This window comes from Xenopus laevis, chromosome 4S (genome assembly GCF_017654675.1).
Source record: "Xenopus laevis strain J_2021 chromosome 4S, Xenopus_laevis_v10.1, whole genome shotgun sequence".
In the NCBI taxonomy this organism is placed as follows: domain Eukaryota; kingdom Metazoa; phylum Chordata; class Amphibia; order Anura; family Pipidae; genus Xenopus; species Xenopus laevis.
In genome coordinates, this window is record NC_054378.1 from 91,382,144 (window position 1) to 91,400,481 (window position 18,338).

The window sequence follows — 18,338 nt, forward strand, 5'->3', positions numbered from 1 at the left end:
TATTGGTGATTCTGGGGCTGCAGAGCCATGTGCTTGGGCCGAATCCCTGGACCAAATTCAGAATTTTTTTCTTGAGCCCCTGGAAATGCAGCTAACCCCTTGCATACACACAAAATAATTGTCACTTCTGGAATGTTTTTAAAAGTTGGGTTGAGCATTGGGGTGCTGCACAATGTAAGTTTCACATGGTGATCCAAAAGAGCAGAACTGGTGAACTGATTTTTATATTTTATGAAAGTCTGTGCTACTATAAAATTCTGTGTAGGATACAGGTAGTGATCACAGAAAAGTATATACAATGATAAAACTGTTTCTAGATAAGACCTGGATTCCATTATTCATGCCATTTCTCTTTTACCGTTTTAGCTCCCTGTGTTGCAAATAACTTACATACGCAATACAAGTGTGGAGACAACCATGCCGAACTCTCTTGGGGAGCAACTCTTGGAGCACTGATGTACATTGCCTCTGTCACTTCACAAGATGGGGAGACTTTGTACTGTAACTCAACAACAACAAGCTGTGTAGTGAGCAATATACAGTGTGGCAAGAAATACAATATGGCTGTGGAGACCTTTGGTAAAACTTGCAGAAGTAAAGCCTCTGTTGCAGGGAGCTTCACAACAGGTACACAATGAACTTCACAGAATTACTTCAATTGGGGAGATAGGAAAGAAGGGTCAGATGTCCATGCTGAAACTGTATCGCATCAGGTTTCCCTAAATGTATCTCACCTTTCAAAAAAGGCACTAAGTTATTCCATAGCCCTGTATACTGTATATGGGCTGTCTTATTTACTAACTGGCTAAATAGTAAAAACATTTTCATGGTACAGATGATAGTTCTAAAAGTGTAGGGACTTATCAGTACTTGTTATATAAAACGAGTACTTAATTCAAAAGGGTTCTCGTTTACTTAAATACACAAATATGTCATTTTCTCCTTATTATAACTCTTACAGAACTAAATCCGTGGATTGGCCGATTTTAGATCAGGCACACATTTTCCAAGTTTTCCGATGTTGCCACTTCACACTTGGAACACAATTTATCTCATGTGACACTAGACATAATATAAGATGCATGGGTGAAGATGAATTGCATTAATGCATGGGGGGGCAATACTGGAACACATTGATGTGCCCTGTAAATTAAACTGAGATACAAAATGAATATATATATATATATATATATATATATATATATATATATATATATATATATATACATACAGTATACCCCTAACTGGTATTCTCCCAATCATGTGCCCACAGGACCTTTAGGTTGAGAATATAGCATGTATGTAGTTGAGATAAACCAAGGCAAATGTTTATTTAGCAGCTCCATAAGTTCACATGGGCCGACCGGAATCACAACTGACCAGGAACTTACTCCTAAAATAACAAGTTATTCACATACACTCTCAGGAAATCCTCTCACTATTCTTTAGTCACACACTCTCACACAGTGTGTCTGCCTGAAGCCTCCTGGACCCATGTCCTACATAAGTGCGCAGAGTGCTGTTAGCCATTTGAAGGGGCCTCCTCTCCCAATAACTCTCCCCCTTCCTCTCTGCAATGTCTCTATACTGTGCCCAAGCTTCCACCATACCACAGCCACAACAATCCCAGTAGACTGCCACTAGTCCCTATATGTTCTCTTCCCTACCTGTCACACAATCGCCCGGGCAGTACCCCAAATCTAAATTCCTCAGGACACAGGCTGGCTAGACCCTATTTAACTCCTATTTAGCTCCTAGAGAAAGCTCCTTACAATCACTACCTAACTGTCTATTCCTAGCAAGGGTCTGGAACCAACCTGGTCTGACTCAGTCTTGTCTGTTTCTCCTATGGATGGTGTCAGGCAAAAGAGGACGTGCCTCAGCAAGGAACTGCCTTATATAGGCTAGTATGGGGAATTCCCCCAAAGGCCAGCCTTAGGAAGGTGCTTTGTAAGGGTGTAAAAAAAACTTTTTAGACATATGTATCACAATTCTAACTGAATATTATATATTGCTTTTCTGGTTCACTTGTATTTTATAGGACCTTGTGTGCCTCAGAATTTCACTGCTGTAACTGACTGTGCGGACAACAGTGCAATTCTATCTTGGAGCAGAACACCGGGGGCTCTTAATTACACAGCTCTGGCAAGAGGACCCGATGGAAAAGACTTCACTTGTGACACAGAGTCAACCACGTGTAGAATCCCTGCTCTGCATTGTGGTTTCACATACAATGTCAGTGTAAGAGCGTTTAATGAACAATGTGTTGGGGAGAGCAGCACTATCGTACAGCTTATTACAGGTATGCTTCTGAAGTAAACCCTGGATGTAGTTGGTAGAGATTACCTTTCAATGCAAATAAATAAATATGTATTCCCTAGTTTATACATGATGGGTATTACAAATAAACACAGACTAGGGAAACTATCTCTGGTATTCAATTTCTGTGTCAACTCAAGTATTATGACCTTATTTTGTCATAGTAAAGTATAATTCCTACTGAATGCTGTTATGTTTCTAATATCATCTGAATGTTGTGTTTCCTTTCCAGCTCCCTGTGTTCCTGATGGTCTCCAAGCAGAGGTCAGCTGTGTCTCAAGCTCTTTAACTCTGTCCTGGGAGCAGATGGCTGACGCACATTCTTTCCAGTCCTATCTGACCGGACATGGCGGCCTTACTCAGACTTGCAATTCAACAGAGAAGAAATGTGTTTTCTTAAACTTGCCATGTGGACAGATTTACTCAGCAACCGTATCTGCTTCTAACAGCCAATGTACTGGGCCCATAAGCAAGGCTATCAACATAGAAACTGGTAGGTAATGGATACAGGTGTACTAGAGTAACCCCCTAATCTAGAAATCAAGGATATTACAAGTCACAGTGGAGTTCCATGACCATGTAATAGCAGGATCCTTATTTTTAGTAGGTTAATCTGTGTTTTTTACATAGTTGGGGTAAACGATTAATTCATTATGGAAATCACAGGGGAAGAGTTAAGGGTTCATCGTGTGAATAATAAATAAAAGACGGTATTGCACAGTATATAGGGTACTCTTTCATGAAGAACATGCAACAAATGAAATGGAACAGGTTTGCTTGTGTAGTAATCATAAAGTTTCTGACATTAATCATAATTGTCTCATAGAGAACCAAAGGATGGAAGGATGTTTATATTTTCAGTTATTATAATATTCAATTGATATTCTAGCTCCATGCACTCCTACTGCCATAAGGATAGATCCCTTGTGTGGGACCACAATGGAGTCATTATGGTGGGACGCAGTTGCCGGGGCTGATATGTATTATGCAGAGATGACAGGCGTGAACGAGTGGACAAGTGAGTGTGTCACTCAAAACAGAACCTGTGACATCAATGGCTTGGAGTGCGGTCAGCCCTACAGCATAACTCTCACAGCATCCAATTCCAGGTGCAACAGTACAGCCAGACCTGTCACATTTTACACAGGTAAATTATATGGATGTCGTTTTTAAATAACAGATAACCTTGGAAAGTATCAGGAGCCACGCACAATATATTCCTGCCTTTCTATTGGTCCACCCACTTCCTCATCTGGAGATAATGCCTATATTCTGCCAGATACTGTGAATCAGCTGCCTGATTGATGAACTGATTGATGCCGGATATCCATAGTACTTGTGCATGGATTTTAATCAGGATTGCGAGGCCATACACATGCCAAAAATATCAGTTTATGGTCAAGCCTTTAGATTGCTTTTCTTTTAAGGGGTTATTTATCAAAATCCAAATTTATCTAATTATTTTTTTAAATATAATCAGACCAAATCAGCATGGGTTATTTCCTCTTATTTATCAATACATTCCCGAAAAATTCCAGTTCGGGAAAAAAACAGAACAAAACGTGGAAAATTCAGATCGTATGAATTTTTTAGATCTTTGCCCGAAAACCACAAAATCTTCGGATTATTGCACGAAACCCAGCACAGATCAGGATATCTTCGGGACTTCTCCCATTGACTTATATGCAACCTCGGAGGTCTGAGATGGCGGATTTCTGGTTTCAGACTTTTTCCATCCTCGGGGTATAATAAATCCCCAAAAATTTTCACTACAATTTTGGATTTTCATAGTAAAAAAACCTTTATTTTTCAAGTTTTTGGCATTCGAATTTTAATAAATAACCCCCTTAGTGTATTGTAGGCCTCTCATATTTTATACAGAAACAATTAAAAAGAACTACTACTTTTGATGAATGAATGACGATGACATGGGTGTCCGCAGAAAATTTTCTTGTGGGGGGGGGCAAATAAGCTAATATCATAGTGTAGCATTCCACTAAAAATTAACCTATTCATGACAATGCAGATAATCCAATTATGCATAATAAATTAATACATTCCTAGATAAATTCATCTTCATTTATGAAAACTTTTACAACTCCTATTATTTAATGCTACTCTGCTCAGCATAGGTGGTAGACTCAGTTTTAATTAAAACATGCTTTTCAAAAAATTAAATTAATAGGATCACAATTCCTCCTTTCTAAGACCTCCCACTAACATAGTAACAGCCAATGAACACTCCCTACTGAGTGCATGTTTTTAGCTCAGCCAATTGCAGGGGCAAATGCTACAGGTAGGGTTGCCACCTTTTAGATCTGGCCCTACCGGCTGATGACGTAGAGGGTGGGGGCGGGCCAGAGAGGGGTGGGGTTGTGCCATTTTGGGGGTGTGGTTATGATGTTTCAGGGGTGGGGTTATGTCATTTTGGGGGCGGAGTCACCAAGTTTTGCCAGGAAGGGACTGCAGCCCTTGGATTAGGTGAGTAGGCGTGCATCTGAGGTGGGCCAGGGGCGGAACAATAGGGATTACAAATTTACCAGCTAATACATTTGTATAATTTTGTACATTTTGTATACATAAATTTGTAATACTGGCTCCGGCCTTGGCTTGTATTTTACCGGCTAGATGGCAACCATAGTTACAGGTAATCTGCTGCCTACCAATTAACTTTATTACTGCAGGCTTCCCTTCAAATCCTTCTTAGTCCCTTCTGATATTACTGTGCAAGTAAAAGATGATTAAGGCTTTCCTTGGGGTGGGACGTTTCAAAAACATTTTGTGTTGTTGGAAGTGAAATAACAAACAATGTCAATGCCCCCTCTTGCCCCCTTCTGCGGACACCCATGGATGATGATTAATGTATATAGAATAGTTTCTTTGAGATGACTGAACTGTTGTTGGTACCAGAAACAGCACAAGTCCAACTATTCATTCAAAAAGTACTTTTCATTTGTAGCTCCTTGTGTTCCATCAAATGTAAGTGCCGCGGTAGTTTGTGGAATGAACACAGTCGATATCTCATGGAGTCCAACGAAGGGAGCTTTGAATTACACTGCGACAGTTGTTGGGCCTAGTGAAGAATATTCCTGCAGTGCAAAGGAATTAACCTGCAATGCTGAACTGCCAGAATGTGGCCAAACATACACTGTAACAGTCACCGCTCTACACGACCTGTGCAGCACTGACAGCTTAGCCCTGGAGTTCCACAGTGGTGAGTTAATATCTAATACAAATAACTTTGTTGACATTTATTTTTCTCATAAAAGCCAAGCCAGTGTTAATACGACTAGTGCAGGCTGGTCAAATACTTCTTCCTTTTCATTTCCGCTTTCCCTACCGTAATAAGGAGGGAGATCTCTTGCAATACCGATTAAACACATTAAGTCCATATGATACAAGGGCCGAGAAGCTGGGCAATCTACTGTAGCCAGGCCTGGACTGGGAGTCAAAATAGGCCCTGCCATTTCAAGTACACAGAGGTCCAAAAAGCCCCCTACCAGCCCACTGTATAGTAACGTTCTATGGAACCATACAGCAGCCCCTATGGCATTTGCCAGAACCCACAGATTGCCAGTCCGGGCCTGACTGTAGCTGACTCTTATCAGCTCTTGTGGAGACAAAGGCATAGCACTGCTTATTTGTTGCTACCCTCACACTTTGTATTACGCTATTATTGTTTTTCATGGATGCAAATAATCACATATTCTATATGAACAGCTCCCTGCAGACCAGAAAATGTGGCAGCCATAATAAACTGTGACAACAACACTGCATCAGTGACCTGGGACTCAGCTGCTGGAGCACAAAGATACATCTCAAACATTAGTGGTCCAAATGGAGAGGCGCATTCATGTACCACCACACAAAGCACCTGTGATGTCAGCGGCATGCGATGTGGCCATATTTACAATGTCACTGTCACAGCAGTTAATGAACAGTGTTCTAATGAGTCCAGTGTCCCTGCTCAGCTGAAGACTGGTAAGATCCTCAATTCAAGCCACAAGTGAGATTTCCCTATGGTTTAAGCCCCCACCACCTCTGGCACAAGCCTAGTAGACTCAATAAATGCTTTAGGGCACTGGTACATGGGATAATTACCAGCTAGGAAACTGAAAAACACTAAAACTGTCCCTCCATTCACTTATATGATTTTTGGATGGATCTATTCTACACAGTGAACTCATGGGTCAGACCATCATCAATTCCCAAAGAATAGTCAAAGAGTTGTGGCCCAAACTATATACAAAATGACTTACAATTGGGATTGCTATATTGAATATCAAATTTATAAACTGTCCATGATATCCGATATTTTAATGTTTATCTCCCCAGTCTGAATTTATTGCTTCACACTTTGTAATATTTAATTTGCCTGCTGCAGGTCCATGTGTTCCACAGATTCTGGATGTGAATTTTAAATGTGCTTCAGATATCGCTACACTTTCCTGGGGTGTCACCCCCGGGACAAACAGCTATGAAGCAACCTTAACTGACAGCATAGGAAGGGTACTGACCTGCAACACTACGGATAAAAATTGTGATATCAAAGATCTAACATGCGGGGAAAATTATAACGCCACTGTGATAGCATTAAATGACCAATGCACAAGTGGACCAAGCCCCACAGTCATGGTGCATGCAGGTACGTTCATAGCTATTAAATTAGATTAATCAGCTCCAATAATTAGTAATTGGCAAATTTATTCGCCAGGCATGGATTTGCGGTAAATTTTAAAGTTTTTGCAAAACTGCCGTGAAAGTTCGCCTTGGAAAAAATTGCTGAAACAAAAAGATTGTCGCACGTCAATCTTGTCGAACGCAAAATTATTCAGCTGCCCATTGCCTTTATGGCATTTGGGAAAAAGAGTTGCGCGTTTAAAAATTGCTGCGCTAATAAATATTGTCGCGGATCAAAATTATTCTGAATTTTTCGGCAGATTCGCCCATCACTACCCATAATACATTATTGCAAATAGGATGTAATTCTCTATATAATGCTTTATATTATAATAGGTTACTTCTTATCATTTTAAGTTTTGTAACAAGAACAGTGTCTGCTTAGAAGTAGAGGGTTTGTGTACAGAGTCTGGATGTTAGGGCTGTAGCTTGGGATTCTGGCACCAGTGCAGTTACCCACAGCCGTCAATCTTTGCTTTCTAACTTGTAGTAGGCTGATCGACACTATTTGCTGATTGGTTGCTATTGGTAACTGTACTGGAGCAGTTTATAAAATGAACTCCCTGTGCTGTATAAGGGGTAATTAGGAATTTTATCTCAATAAACAATTATAAAAAAAATGAAAGTTGTTTGTTAGATCCTTATATTAGAAACAAAGTGGCACATTTACTAAAGAGCACATTGTGTTTTTTTGGGAAGATTCGCTAAAATGACAATTCCCAGAGAATTTGCCAATTTACTAAAAGGCAAGTAAGACAATTCGCTGCTAGAGAAAAAGAACTTTCGCACCATTTCGCCAAGTAAAATTTTTCCCAGCCAAAATTTCGGTGAACCTTACCCTTTTCACCAAAGTGTAATTCACCAGATTCAGGCTGGTGAACTCCAATTATAAAGATATAGCAGTCACTTTTAACTCTCAATCAACATCGCCCTTTCCGTGCTATTTTTCTCCATGGTGAAAATTCTCTAGAGAATTTTCCCACTACTTTTGTATGGCGAAATATACTGGCAAATTTTCAAAGAGAATTTTTGCCAGGAGAAAATGCACCACATTTCTCTTGAAAAAAGGGAACGTATGATTTATAGTAAATATGGAGATGTGTTGTGAAAATACACTTGGTGAAATGAGGCAAAAATTCACACTTTAGTAAATATGCCTCAAAGTGATCAAGATGGAAATCAGAGGCTGGTGGGTTAGGAAGCCTAAGGGCAGAGATACACGCCAAGATTCGGAGAGATGTAGTTGCCCAGAGACACATTGTCTCTTCTTCGGGTGACTAATCTCCCCGAACTGCCAGGTAGAATCTAAATCGCCAGCGGGATGGCACTCGGAGCGATTCGTTTCCCGAAGTCGCCAGAAGTTGCCTTCAGGCGACTTCGGAAAAAGAAACTCTCTGAGTGCCTTCCCGTGGGAAGGCTTTTCAGAGAGGTTAGTTGACAGAAGAAGAGGTGATTTGTCGCCTGGTGGCTAAATCTCACCAAATCTTCGCATGTGTCTCTGCCCTAAGGCTTCAACTCTATACAGGGTAAAATACAATACGCTGATAGTATTAGATTTATTTCAGACTGCACTTGCCAATCACATTATATCACATTGGAAAGTGTCTTCCTAGTACTGTCTGTCGATACAGTATTTGTATTAGTCCAGAACTGATGGACACGTGGACAGGAAAAATATGGGGGGGGGGGTCTCAGAGGTAGTAAAAAAAATCCTTTTCATCTCTAGAGAAAAATGTGACTAGTTAGAATGAAGCCAACCATTTGCTTAGAAACCCATGGTTGTATTGTTGGTTTTAGTTCAAAGCATAGACACACACACATATACACACACACATATACACACACACACATATATACACACACACATATACACACACACACATATATATACACACACACATATACACAAAAACATGTACATAATGCAAAAGGTTTATATGTGTCACAGGTCTTTCTATGTTTTATTCCCGCAGTTCCCTGCCCACCTGATAACATTACCACTTCAATCTACCATGCAATTGTAAAGCCGCAGGAAGTCAAGGTATCGTGGTCCAGTAGCCACTGTGGCATTGAATATATGGCCATTGTTCAGGGTGGAATTAAAAATGACCCAGACACCTTGTTTACACTTGAATCCTACTGGACATCCTACATGGAATTTTATATTCCGGTGCCCTGCAGTTCATCTTTTAATGCTACTGTTGTGACTAGGAATGGAGCTGGAGAGAGCTACCCCAGTGTTCCTGTACAAGGTTATACAGGTATGTTCAAGTGTAGATACATTCAATAGAGTTCTATGCTTCTTATTCTTCTAATTAAATGATCAACAACATGTGGGTAAATCAAGAGATTCTTGAATGTAAAATGCTGTATTTAAAAGTGTTCTGTCACCCAGACATGAAAAGCTGCATACTAAAAGCCCTTTGCAAAGTAAACAAGAAAAACATCAATGTTATAAAAGTATTTAAAAATCTGAGCTGTCAATCACATTTCGACTGTCCCACATCTATGCCTCAGGTGGCAGTCAACTACTTTCACTTTCCACTCTGTACTTTCTACATGTCACTGTCCTCCAGATGGTCTTTAATTAAACAGCCTCCATTCTGGCACATAAACAATATTTTGGGGTCATACAAAACTTGCCTTAAAGGGATACTGTCATGGGAATTTTTTTTTTCAAAACGCATCAGTTAATAGTGCTGCTAAAGCAGAATTCTGCACTGAAATCCGTTTCTCAAAAGATCAAACTGATTTTTTATATGTAATTTTAAAATCTGACATGGGCTAGACATATTGTCAGTTTCCCGGCTGCCCCCAGTTATGTGACTTGTCAAGAGTCATGTGCTCTGATAAACTTTAGTCACTCTTTACTGCAAGTTGGAGTGATATATCACCCCCTCCCTTTCCCCCCAGCAGCCTAACAACAGAACGATGGAAAGGTAACCAGATAGCAGCTCCCTAACACGAGAAAACAGCTGCCTGGTAGATCTAAGAACAGCACTCAATAGTAAAATCCAGGTCCCACTGAGACTCATTCAGTTACATTGAGTACGAGAAACAACAGCCTACCAGAAAGCAGTTCCATCCTAAAGTGCTGGCTCTTTCTGAAAGCACATGACCAGGCAAAATGACCTGAGATGGCTGCCTACACACCGATATTACAACTAAAAAATACACTTGCTGGTTCAGGAATGAAATTTTATATTGTAGAGTGAATTATTTGTAGTAACAGAGACCACAAACCCAACCCCCCCCCCACCACCACCACCTCTCCCCACCAACTCTGGAAGCTGTGATTGTGAATTCCAAGACTGAAGGGAACACAATTTATACAGTGTAAGTAGAGTTTATTTTGCTCAAAGGGATTTGGAATCATTTCTTAGGTTAACAGGTCCTCTTTAAAGGACCAGAAAGAGAAACGTGGGCTGCCTAATTTGTACCATTCACAAAAAAACTTCTCTCTGACTTGTTTTTTAAACAGTACTTGCAGGCACTACATTATTTCTTGCCCTGTTTTGGAAGGACAGTCATAATTTGAGAGGGGGATTAGCAGAAAGGAGGTGATCTTTGTGGCCCAATGACAGAGTGAAGTTGCAGGGATCTCTACATTAAATGATTGTACTGGCAAACAAAAAATATGTATTCAACAAGTCTTTTACTATGCCATTACTAGTATTAATGTGTATTGTAGAAGGTACTACCTTTTATGGCCACCAGCTTGAAAGAGGAGTAAAGTTTGCTGATCATTATATATTATTTCCTTGTCAATCCTGACTGACATTCTTTTCAATCCCAATTACGGTGTTAGATATATCCTATCAATAGTAGTGCCTCTTGGAGGCCCAGCCTTGGGACAGAGTTCCTCCTAATAACAGGGTTAGTGACAGAAGAAAAGATTGGTTCATCACTCATTTAAATATAGTTCAAAGAAGATATTTTAACCTATACTTCACCCTAACTGACTTTCAAGTCTATTTTTTTGGTTGTAATATTGGTGTGTAGGCAGCCATCTCAGGTCATTGTGCTTTCAGGCAGTCTATTGTTTCTCCTACTCCATGTAAATGAAGCAGTCCCAGTGGGATTTTTACTAGAGTGCTGTTTTTATATCTACCAGGGAGCTGTTATCTGGTTACCTTCCCATTGTTTTCCTGATGGGCTGCTGGAGGGGGGCGCATCACTCCAACTTGCAGTACAGCAGTAAAGAGTGACTGAAGTATATCAGAGCACAAGTAACATGACTGGGACACCAGAGAAACTGACAACATGTCTAGCCCCATGTCAGTTTTAAAATTAAATATTGTAAAAAAAATATTGCTCTGGATTTCAGAGCAGATGTCTGCTGGAGCAGCACTATTGACTGATTTTGAAAAAAGCATGACAGTATCCCTTTAAGCTCAAACATTCTTCATAGATGGCCTTAATTCCATATTACTTTCAATCAACACCCATGGGGAGATAAACCACTCTCACTTTTATTTATTTTTCCAGTGTAATTGCATTTGTAGGTCTTCTCCCCCCAAATACCTTCCCTGTTTACAATTACCATTTCTTGGTTATCTTTTCTTTTTCTATACATAGAACAGTGATTGTAACCATGATAGTCTAGAAAAGTACCACAGTAGATATACCAGCATGGGAAAACAAAGAGCTTTACCAAAGACCTGTTATTGTGCATCTTTCGGCATGTTCTGCACAGGGATCTCATTCAAGATTATATAGTGGGGAATGGAAATGGAAGTAGTCACTAGAATGCTTTTGTGCAGGGAAAATCGACAAATGTACTTGCTTTTTATGAGGTCGTATGTAGGAAGTTGGACAGAGGCGTCACTGTAGATTGGTCTAACAGTGAGTCTGAATTAAAGCAGTTCTGCAAAGTACAATGAGCTCAATTTTCCTCAGCATTGTGAGACATATCAAATTTGTGGTTGTATATTGTCTCAATTATTGCTGCTAAATGTAGTGCACTTAGTATATGGATAAACAAATGCAGCACCATAATTCAATTCAGGTTAGCGACAGAGATAATTTATTAAAACAAATACCAGGCAAATTCAGTTTCTGTTTGCATCTGCTCCCAGACAAGTTGCTTTAACATGACATAGTAACATAGTAAGTAAGGTTGAAAAAAAGACACATGTCCATCGAGTTCAACCTTTTTTTTTTTTATTAACTACCTATCTGCCAGTTGATCCAGAGGAAGGCAAAAAAAAAACCCATCTGAAGCCTCTCCAATTTGCCTTAGAAGGGGAAAAATTCCTTCCTGACTCCAAAATGGCAATCGGACTAGTCCCTGGACCAACTTGGACTATGAGCTATCTCCCATAACCCTGTATTCCCTCACTTGCTAAAAAGCCATCCAACCCCTTCTTAAAGCTATCTAATGTATCAGCCTGTACAACTGATTCAGGGAGAGAATTCCACATCTTCACAGCTCTCACTGTAAAAAACCCCTTCCGAATATTTAGGCGGAACCTCTTTTCTTCTAATCGGAATGGGTGACCTCGTGTCAGCTGGAAAGACCTACTGGTAAATAAAGCATTAGATAGATTATTATATGATCCTCTTATATATTTATACATAGTCATCATATCACCCCTTAAGCGCCTCTTCTCCAGCGTGAACATCCCCAATTTGGCCAGTCTTTCCTCATAGCTAAGATTTTCAATACCTTTTACCAGCTTAGTTGCCCTTCTCTGTACCCTCTCTAATACAATAATGTCCTGTTTGAGTGATGGAGACCAAAACTGTACGGCATATTCTAGATGGGGCCTTACAAGTGCTCTATACAGTGGAAGAATAACCCCTTCCTGCCGTGAATCAATGCCCCTTTTAATACAGCTCAAGACCTTATTTGCCCTTGATGCTGCTGACTGGCATTGCTTGCTACAGCCAAGTTTATTATCTACAAGGACTCCAAGGTCCTTTTCCATAATGTATTTGCCTAGTGCAGTCCCATTAAGGGTATAAGTGGCTTGGATATTTTTACATCCCAGGTGCATGACTTTACATTTATCAACATTGAATCTCATTTGCCACTTAGCTGCCCAGATTGCCAGTTTGTCAAGATCATGACAGTGCTTGAATTCTCAAACTATCCCCTTGTTTCATTTAGCACCATGTCCTCCCCAAGTGAACGTGCCAGAGGTATCCGGTGCTACAATGCGGATTTCCTGGTTGGAGTCAGTAAATGCAGAGGAGTACAGAGTATTGAATGCAGCTACTAATGCCACACTCTGCGAAACAGCCATTTTGGCTTGTGACATTCCCTTCACAGAAACTGACATTCTGGTTATTGCTGTGAATCTCTCTGGAGAGAGCAACCCAACCATCCTTTCTGGTAAGTGCACATTGGGAATAAAATATTATTAATGGGCAGTGATAAAAAAGTCACCGAATTATAATACACCAATGTACTGCTGATATTACCAAGCAGCAAGTGAAATGGAAAACTGGCTACGAAAGTCAGACACAGGAGCATCTCCACATTCCATCTTCAGTTTTAAAAAGCAACCGCTAATGAGATTACAGACTGGCTGGTTAAAAACTCTGTCCACAGTGCTATACATACCCACCTTTAGTCATAGCTTTCTCCACAGTGTCAGGTATGGAATCTGTTATCCGGAAAGCTCAGAATTATGGAAAGGCTGTCTTCATAGACTCCATTTTATCCAAATAATCTTTTTTCTTTGTAATATTAAAACAGTACCTTGTATGTAGGGATGCACTGAATCCACTATTTTGGATACGGCCGAACCTCCGAATCCTTCACGAAAGATTCGGCCGGATACCAAACCGAATCCGAAATTGCATATGCAAATTAGGGATGGGAAGGGGAAAACCGTTTTTACCTCCTTGTTTTGTGACAAAAAGTCACGTGATTTCCCTCCCCGCCTCTAATTTGCAGATTTGGCTGAAGCCGAATCCTGCTTGAAAAAGGCTGAATCTTGGCCGGATCCTGGATTCGGTGCATCCCTACTTGTATGTGATCCAAACTAAGATATAATTAATCCTTATTGGAAGCAAAACCAGCCTATTGGGTTTATTTCATGTGTACATAATTTTCTTGTAGACAAGGTATGAAGATCCAAATTACAGAAAGATCAATTAACCAGAAAGCCCAGGTCCCGAGCATTCTAAATAACAGAATCAATCAAATTTGTGTTATTCCTGTAGAGCAGGGGTCCCCAACCTTTTTTTTTTACCAGTGAGACACATTCAAATGTAAAAAGAGTTGGGGAGCAACACCAGCATGAAAAAGTCCCTTGGGTGCCAAATAAGGGCTGTGATTGGATATCTGGTAGCCCCTATGTGGACTGACAGCCTCTACTTGGCACTATACTTAGTTTTTATACAACAAAACCTTCCTTCCAAGCCTGGAATTCAAAAATAAGCACCTGCTTTGAGGACACGGAGAGCAACATCCAAAGGGATTGGACACATTTTGCTCATGAGCCACTGGTTGGGGATCACGGCTTTAGAGGAATAGAAAAGGGAATATTAGACTGTTTCAAAAAATAGCAGTGTCTGCATTCTTCTTGACAAACTCAAACATTCACTGTATAAACAGAAACACCACAAACTGATATTTTGTTGTATAAGCAGTGCTTGAGACATGCTGCACATTCTGAATTCAAGTCACAGTACAGTGTGAAGACAATGAAACATGGTGGCACAAGCAGGGCCGCCATTAGAAATCACGGGGCCCCGTACAACAAAATTTTTGGGGCCCCCCGGGCCCCGCCCACACTGACGACCAAGCTCCGCCCCATATCCCGCCCACATCGCAGTTAAAAGACCACACAGACATCAGCGCTAAAAAAGTAACCCCCCCCCCCACACAAGTTGTAAAAGCTATTGATGGTCAGGGCCCCCTTATAAAAAAAATTGGGGCCCCAAAAAAAAAAAAATTTTTTTTTTTTTTAAAAAACATTGGTGGCAGGGGCCCCCTGTTAAAAAAAACTTGGGGCCCCAACAAAAAAAAATGTAAAAAAAACTAAAAAATAAACAAACATTGGTGGCAGGGGCCCCCTTCTAAGTTAAAAACAAATTGGGGCCCCAAAAAAAAATTTGAAAAAAAATTAATTTTTTTTGAAAAAAAAAAAACATTGGCGGCAGGGGCCCCCTTATAAGTTAAAAACAAATTGGGGCCCCAAAAAAAAAATTTTTTTGAAAAAAAAAAAAATGGTGGCAGGGGCCCCCTTACAAGTTAAAAACAAATTGGGGCCCCAAAAAAAATTTAAAAAAAAAAAATTTTTTTTTGAAAAAAAAAAAAACTGGTGGCAGGGGCCCCCTTACAAGTTAAAAAAATTTGGGGCCACCAAAAGAAAATTAATTTTTTTTTTAAAAAAAACCCCAAAAAAAAACAATGGTGGCAAGGGGCCCCTTACGAGTTAAAAAAAAATTGGGGCCCCAAAAACAAAAGTTTTAAAAAAAAGATTGGTGGCAGGGGCCTATAGAATATTAAAATAATACATTGGTGGCCAGGGGATTAAAAAAAAAAAAAACACACAAACTGGTGTTCAGTAGAATTGAACTCATGGCTTCAGTACTTCAACTTCGCCTCCTTTCGTGACTTCGGGACTTTTCACCGCTTCAGGACTTCGGCTTCGGCTGTTTTCGTGACTTCGGGTCTTTGCGCTGCTTCAGGACTTCGGCTGTTTTCGGGACTTTTCACCGCTTCAGGACTTCGGCTTCGGCTGTTTTCGTGACTTCAGGTCTTTTCGGCGCTTCGTGACTTCGGGACTTCGGCTTTTTCCGTGACTTCGGGTCTTTTCGTCGCATCGGCTTCGGCTTTTCGGCACTTCCGCATTCGGCACTGAAGAGGCAAGACGTACGGCTCGGGCGCTCGTAAGGGGGGCCCGGATCTTCAAAAAAATGCAGCGCTGCCGGGCCCCCCTTCATGTCCGGGCGTACCGCTTGTCCGCTTGTCCCCCCTGTCCCCGCCTGATGGCGGCCCTGGGCACAAGCAACATGATATGGGGATGTTTCTCATACTATGGTGTTGGGCCTATTTATCACATACCAGGGATCATGGATCAGTTTCAATACATCAAAATACTTGAAGAGGTCATGTTGTTTTATGCTGAAGAGGAAATGGCCAAGAAATGGGTGTTCCAAAAAGACAATGACCCCAAACACACCAGCAAAAGGCGCAACATCTAGGTTCCAGACCAACAAGATTGACGTTATGGAGTGGCCAGCACAATCCCCTTAATCTTATGGGGTGACATCAAAAATGCTGTTTGAGGCAAAAGCAAGAAATGCAGAAGAATTGTGGAATGTAACAGGTGCCAGAAGCTGGTGGACTCCATGTAACACAGATGTGCAGCAGAAAACACTGATTATACAACTAAATATTAGTTTAGTGATTCAGGAAAGCAAAATCTTGAAACATTTTTCAGTTTATACAGTGAATGTCTGAGTTTGTAAAGAAGAATACAGATGTTTTGATTTGGAATAGAATGTGCAGTGTTCCCAAAGCATTTGCGTGTATAGAAATAAAAGCTATTGCGTCAGCTTCCAGGCTGAGCAGCACAGAGGTGGCACTTGCAATAGCATAAAGCACCATTCCACAGAGCAAACATAGTGCTTTTTTCATTCAGATAAAAGAAGGCATCCTGCTAAAGTGCCTCTTCTATAATCACTGAAGTTAAATGCTCACTAAGGGCTAGTCCACACGGGGAGATAGCGACGCGTTTGCGGTCGCGGCGACAAAGCGACAAAGCTTTTCAACAGTCGCCTGAAAATGCCTCGCCAGGCTTTTTCAGGCGACTGTTGAAAAGCGCATCGCCTCGTGTGGTTAGCACAGGCGTTTTTACATAGGCGCCCATACAAAACTGTCGCCTGCGCCGGTCGCGGCGCTTTGTCGCCGCGACCGCAAACGCGTCGCTATCTCCCCGTGTGGAATAGCCCTAAATTCTCAGCTGCCGCACAGTAGAAATCGCCATGCTTGGCTTTGCACACACACACACACAAACAGGGGCAACTTCCCTAACTGGTAAAAATTCGGCAGCGACGGCTTCTCAGCCATTGCAACACTTCGCCAGGCGTAAATTCGCTAGGACAACGCTAATTCACTAAAGTGCGAAGTGATAAAGTTGAATGGACGTATATGTTGCCGCAAATACATTATACAAGCCCAGGGAACCTTAATAAAGAAAATAGAGTTGTTATATTGCCCTACACATGAGCCAAAGTATAGTTTATGTGCCATATGTTAGATAATGGAGGGGGGAACCTGGTTACCCAAAAAAAAATTGGCGGACCTTTTGAGGCCAGCGTTTTTTGGGACTTAGAACATTTTTACACTAATAATTGAGGAAGTCCTATGCACTCCATTGCACTTCGCCTGGTCTGAGGTGGCGAAGGCAAGTCTGGCGAAAGAGTAAAATCCGCATTTTAGTGATTTTGCAGAGTTACGTCCATTCGCCCGATGAAAATTCGTCTGGAGTTAGAGTGCGAAGCAACGCTAGCGTCTATCTCCTTCGCTAGCGATGTGACGCCTGCACCCATTAATAAATCAGCGAAGTGCCTGAATAACGTAACGCTAGCAAATTTTCGCCAACGTTAGTCACTTCACCCTTTGGGAAATCTGCCCCTTAGAGAAGGGACATCATGGTGCATTAATTTAGGGCAGGAAGCAAGCTGAAATGGCAGAATAGAGCTTGAAGTGAAGTCTTTTAGGAACAACACATCAGAAATAAATTCTAATGCCCTGATAAAATTAGAGGGCTCAATATAGTCACGCTCTTTGTGTGCTAGTAATTAATGCATCTAGCACATTCAACTATTATTGTTATACCCTACAGCTTAATATTGTTATTTATTGGACATGTATCATTCCTCCCACTGTCCTCTTTTACCCATTTAAAGGAGAATTAAAACCCCTCTTATCTGTAGCCATTTTGGAGATGAATGATTCAGCCTGTATGGAGCAAACCTAATGAGTAAGGTTCAAAGCTCAAGGACAAGATTAAAATAAAATTAAAAAAACAAAGCTGAATGAAAATACTATTTAGCATCCTTGTACGTTTAGCAGAATAAAGCCACAGAGCCATACCATATTACAGGTGGGAAATATTTGACCAAGAAGATATTAATTTTATTCTGCTTTCTCCCTACAGGCTATAATAGAACAAGTACTCCATAACTGGCTCTATACTGTACTGAGGCATGTACATTCTGCAGCTACTAGTCATCTATCATCTGGCAACAACAAAGGCTACTGCAGTTTTTGTCTTTCATTACAGATTAAGTCAACTGTGCACTTTCATATACTGATTTCTTTCCAATACCTCAAACTACTGTCATTTAATAAATCTTTATGCTACAAAAAGTTG

At 40.7% G+C, this 18,338-nt stretch overlaps 1 protein-coding gene across 1 annotated transcript in view; it reads left to right on the forward strand.

The window, feature by feature from the left end:
- Nucleotides 1-18,323, forward strand: part of LOC108715706 — a 47,006-nt gene extending 28,683 nt beyond the window's left edge. Inside the window, exons 33-42 of the mRNA XM_041561572.1 lie at nucleotides 367-627; nucleotides 2,042-2,302; nucleotides 2,552-2,812; nucleotides 3,209-3,466; nucleotides 5,279-5,533; nucleotides 6,040-6,300; nucleotides 6,704-6,964; nucleotides 8,973-9,260; nucleotides 13,112-13,336; nucleotides 18,123-18,323. Of these exons, the coding sequence (XP_041417506.1) occupies nucleotides 367-627; nucleotides 2,042-2,302; nucleotides 2,552-2,812; nucleotides 3,209-3,466; nucleotides 5,279-5,533; nucleotides 6,040-6,300; nucleotides 6,704-6,964; nucleotides 8,973-9,260; nucleotides 13,112-13,336; nucleotides 18,123-18,148 (2,357 nt within the window). The 3' untranslated portion in view covers nucleotides 18,149-18,323. The remainder of the gene's footprint in view (nucleotides 1-366; nucleotides 628-2,041; nucleotides 2,303-2,551; nucleotides 2,813-3,208; nucleotides 3,467-5,278; nucleotides 5,534-6,039; nucleotides 6,301-6,703; nucleotides 6,965-8,972; nucleotides 9,261-13,111; nucleotides 13,337-18,122) is intronic.
- The last annotated feature ends 15 nt before the right edge of the window (nucleotides 18,324-18,338 follow it).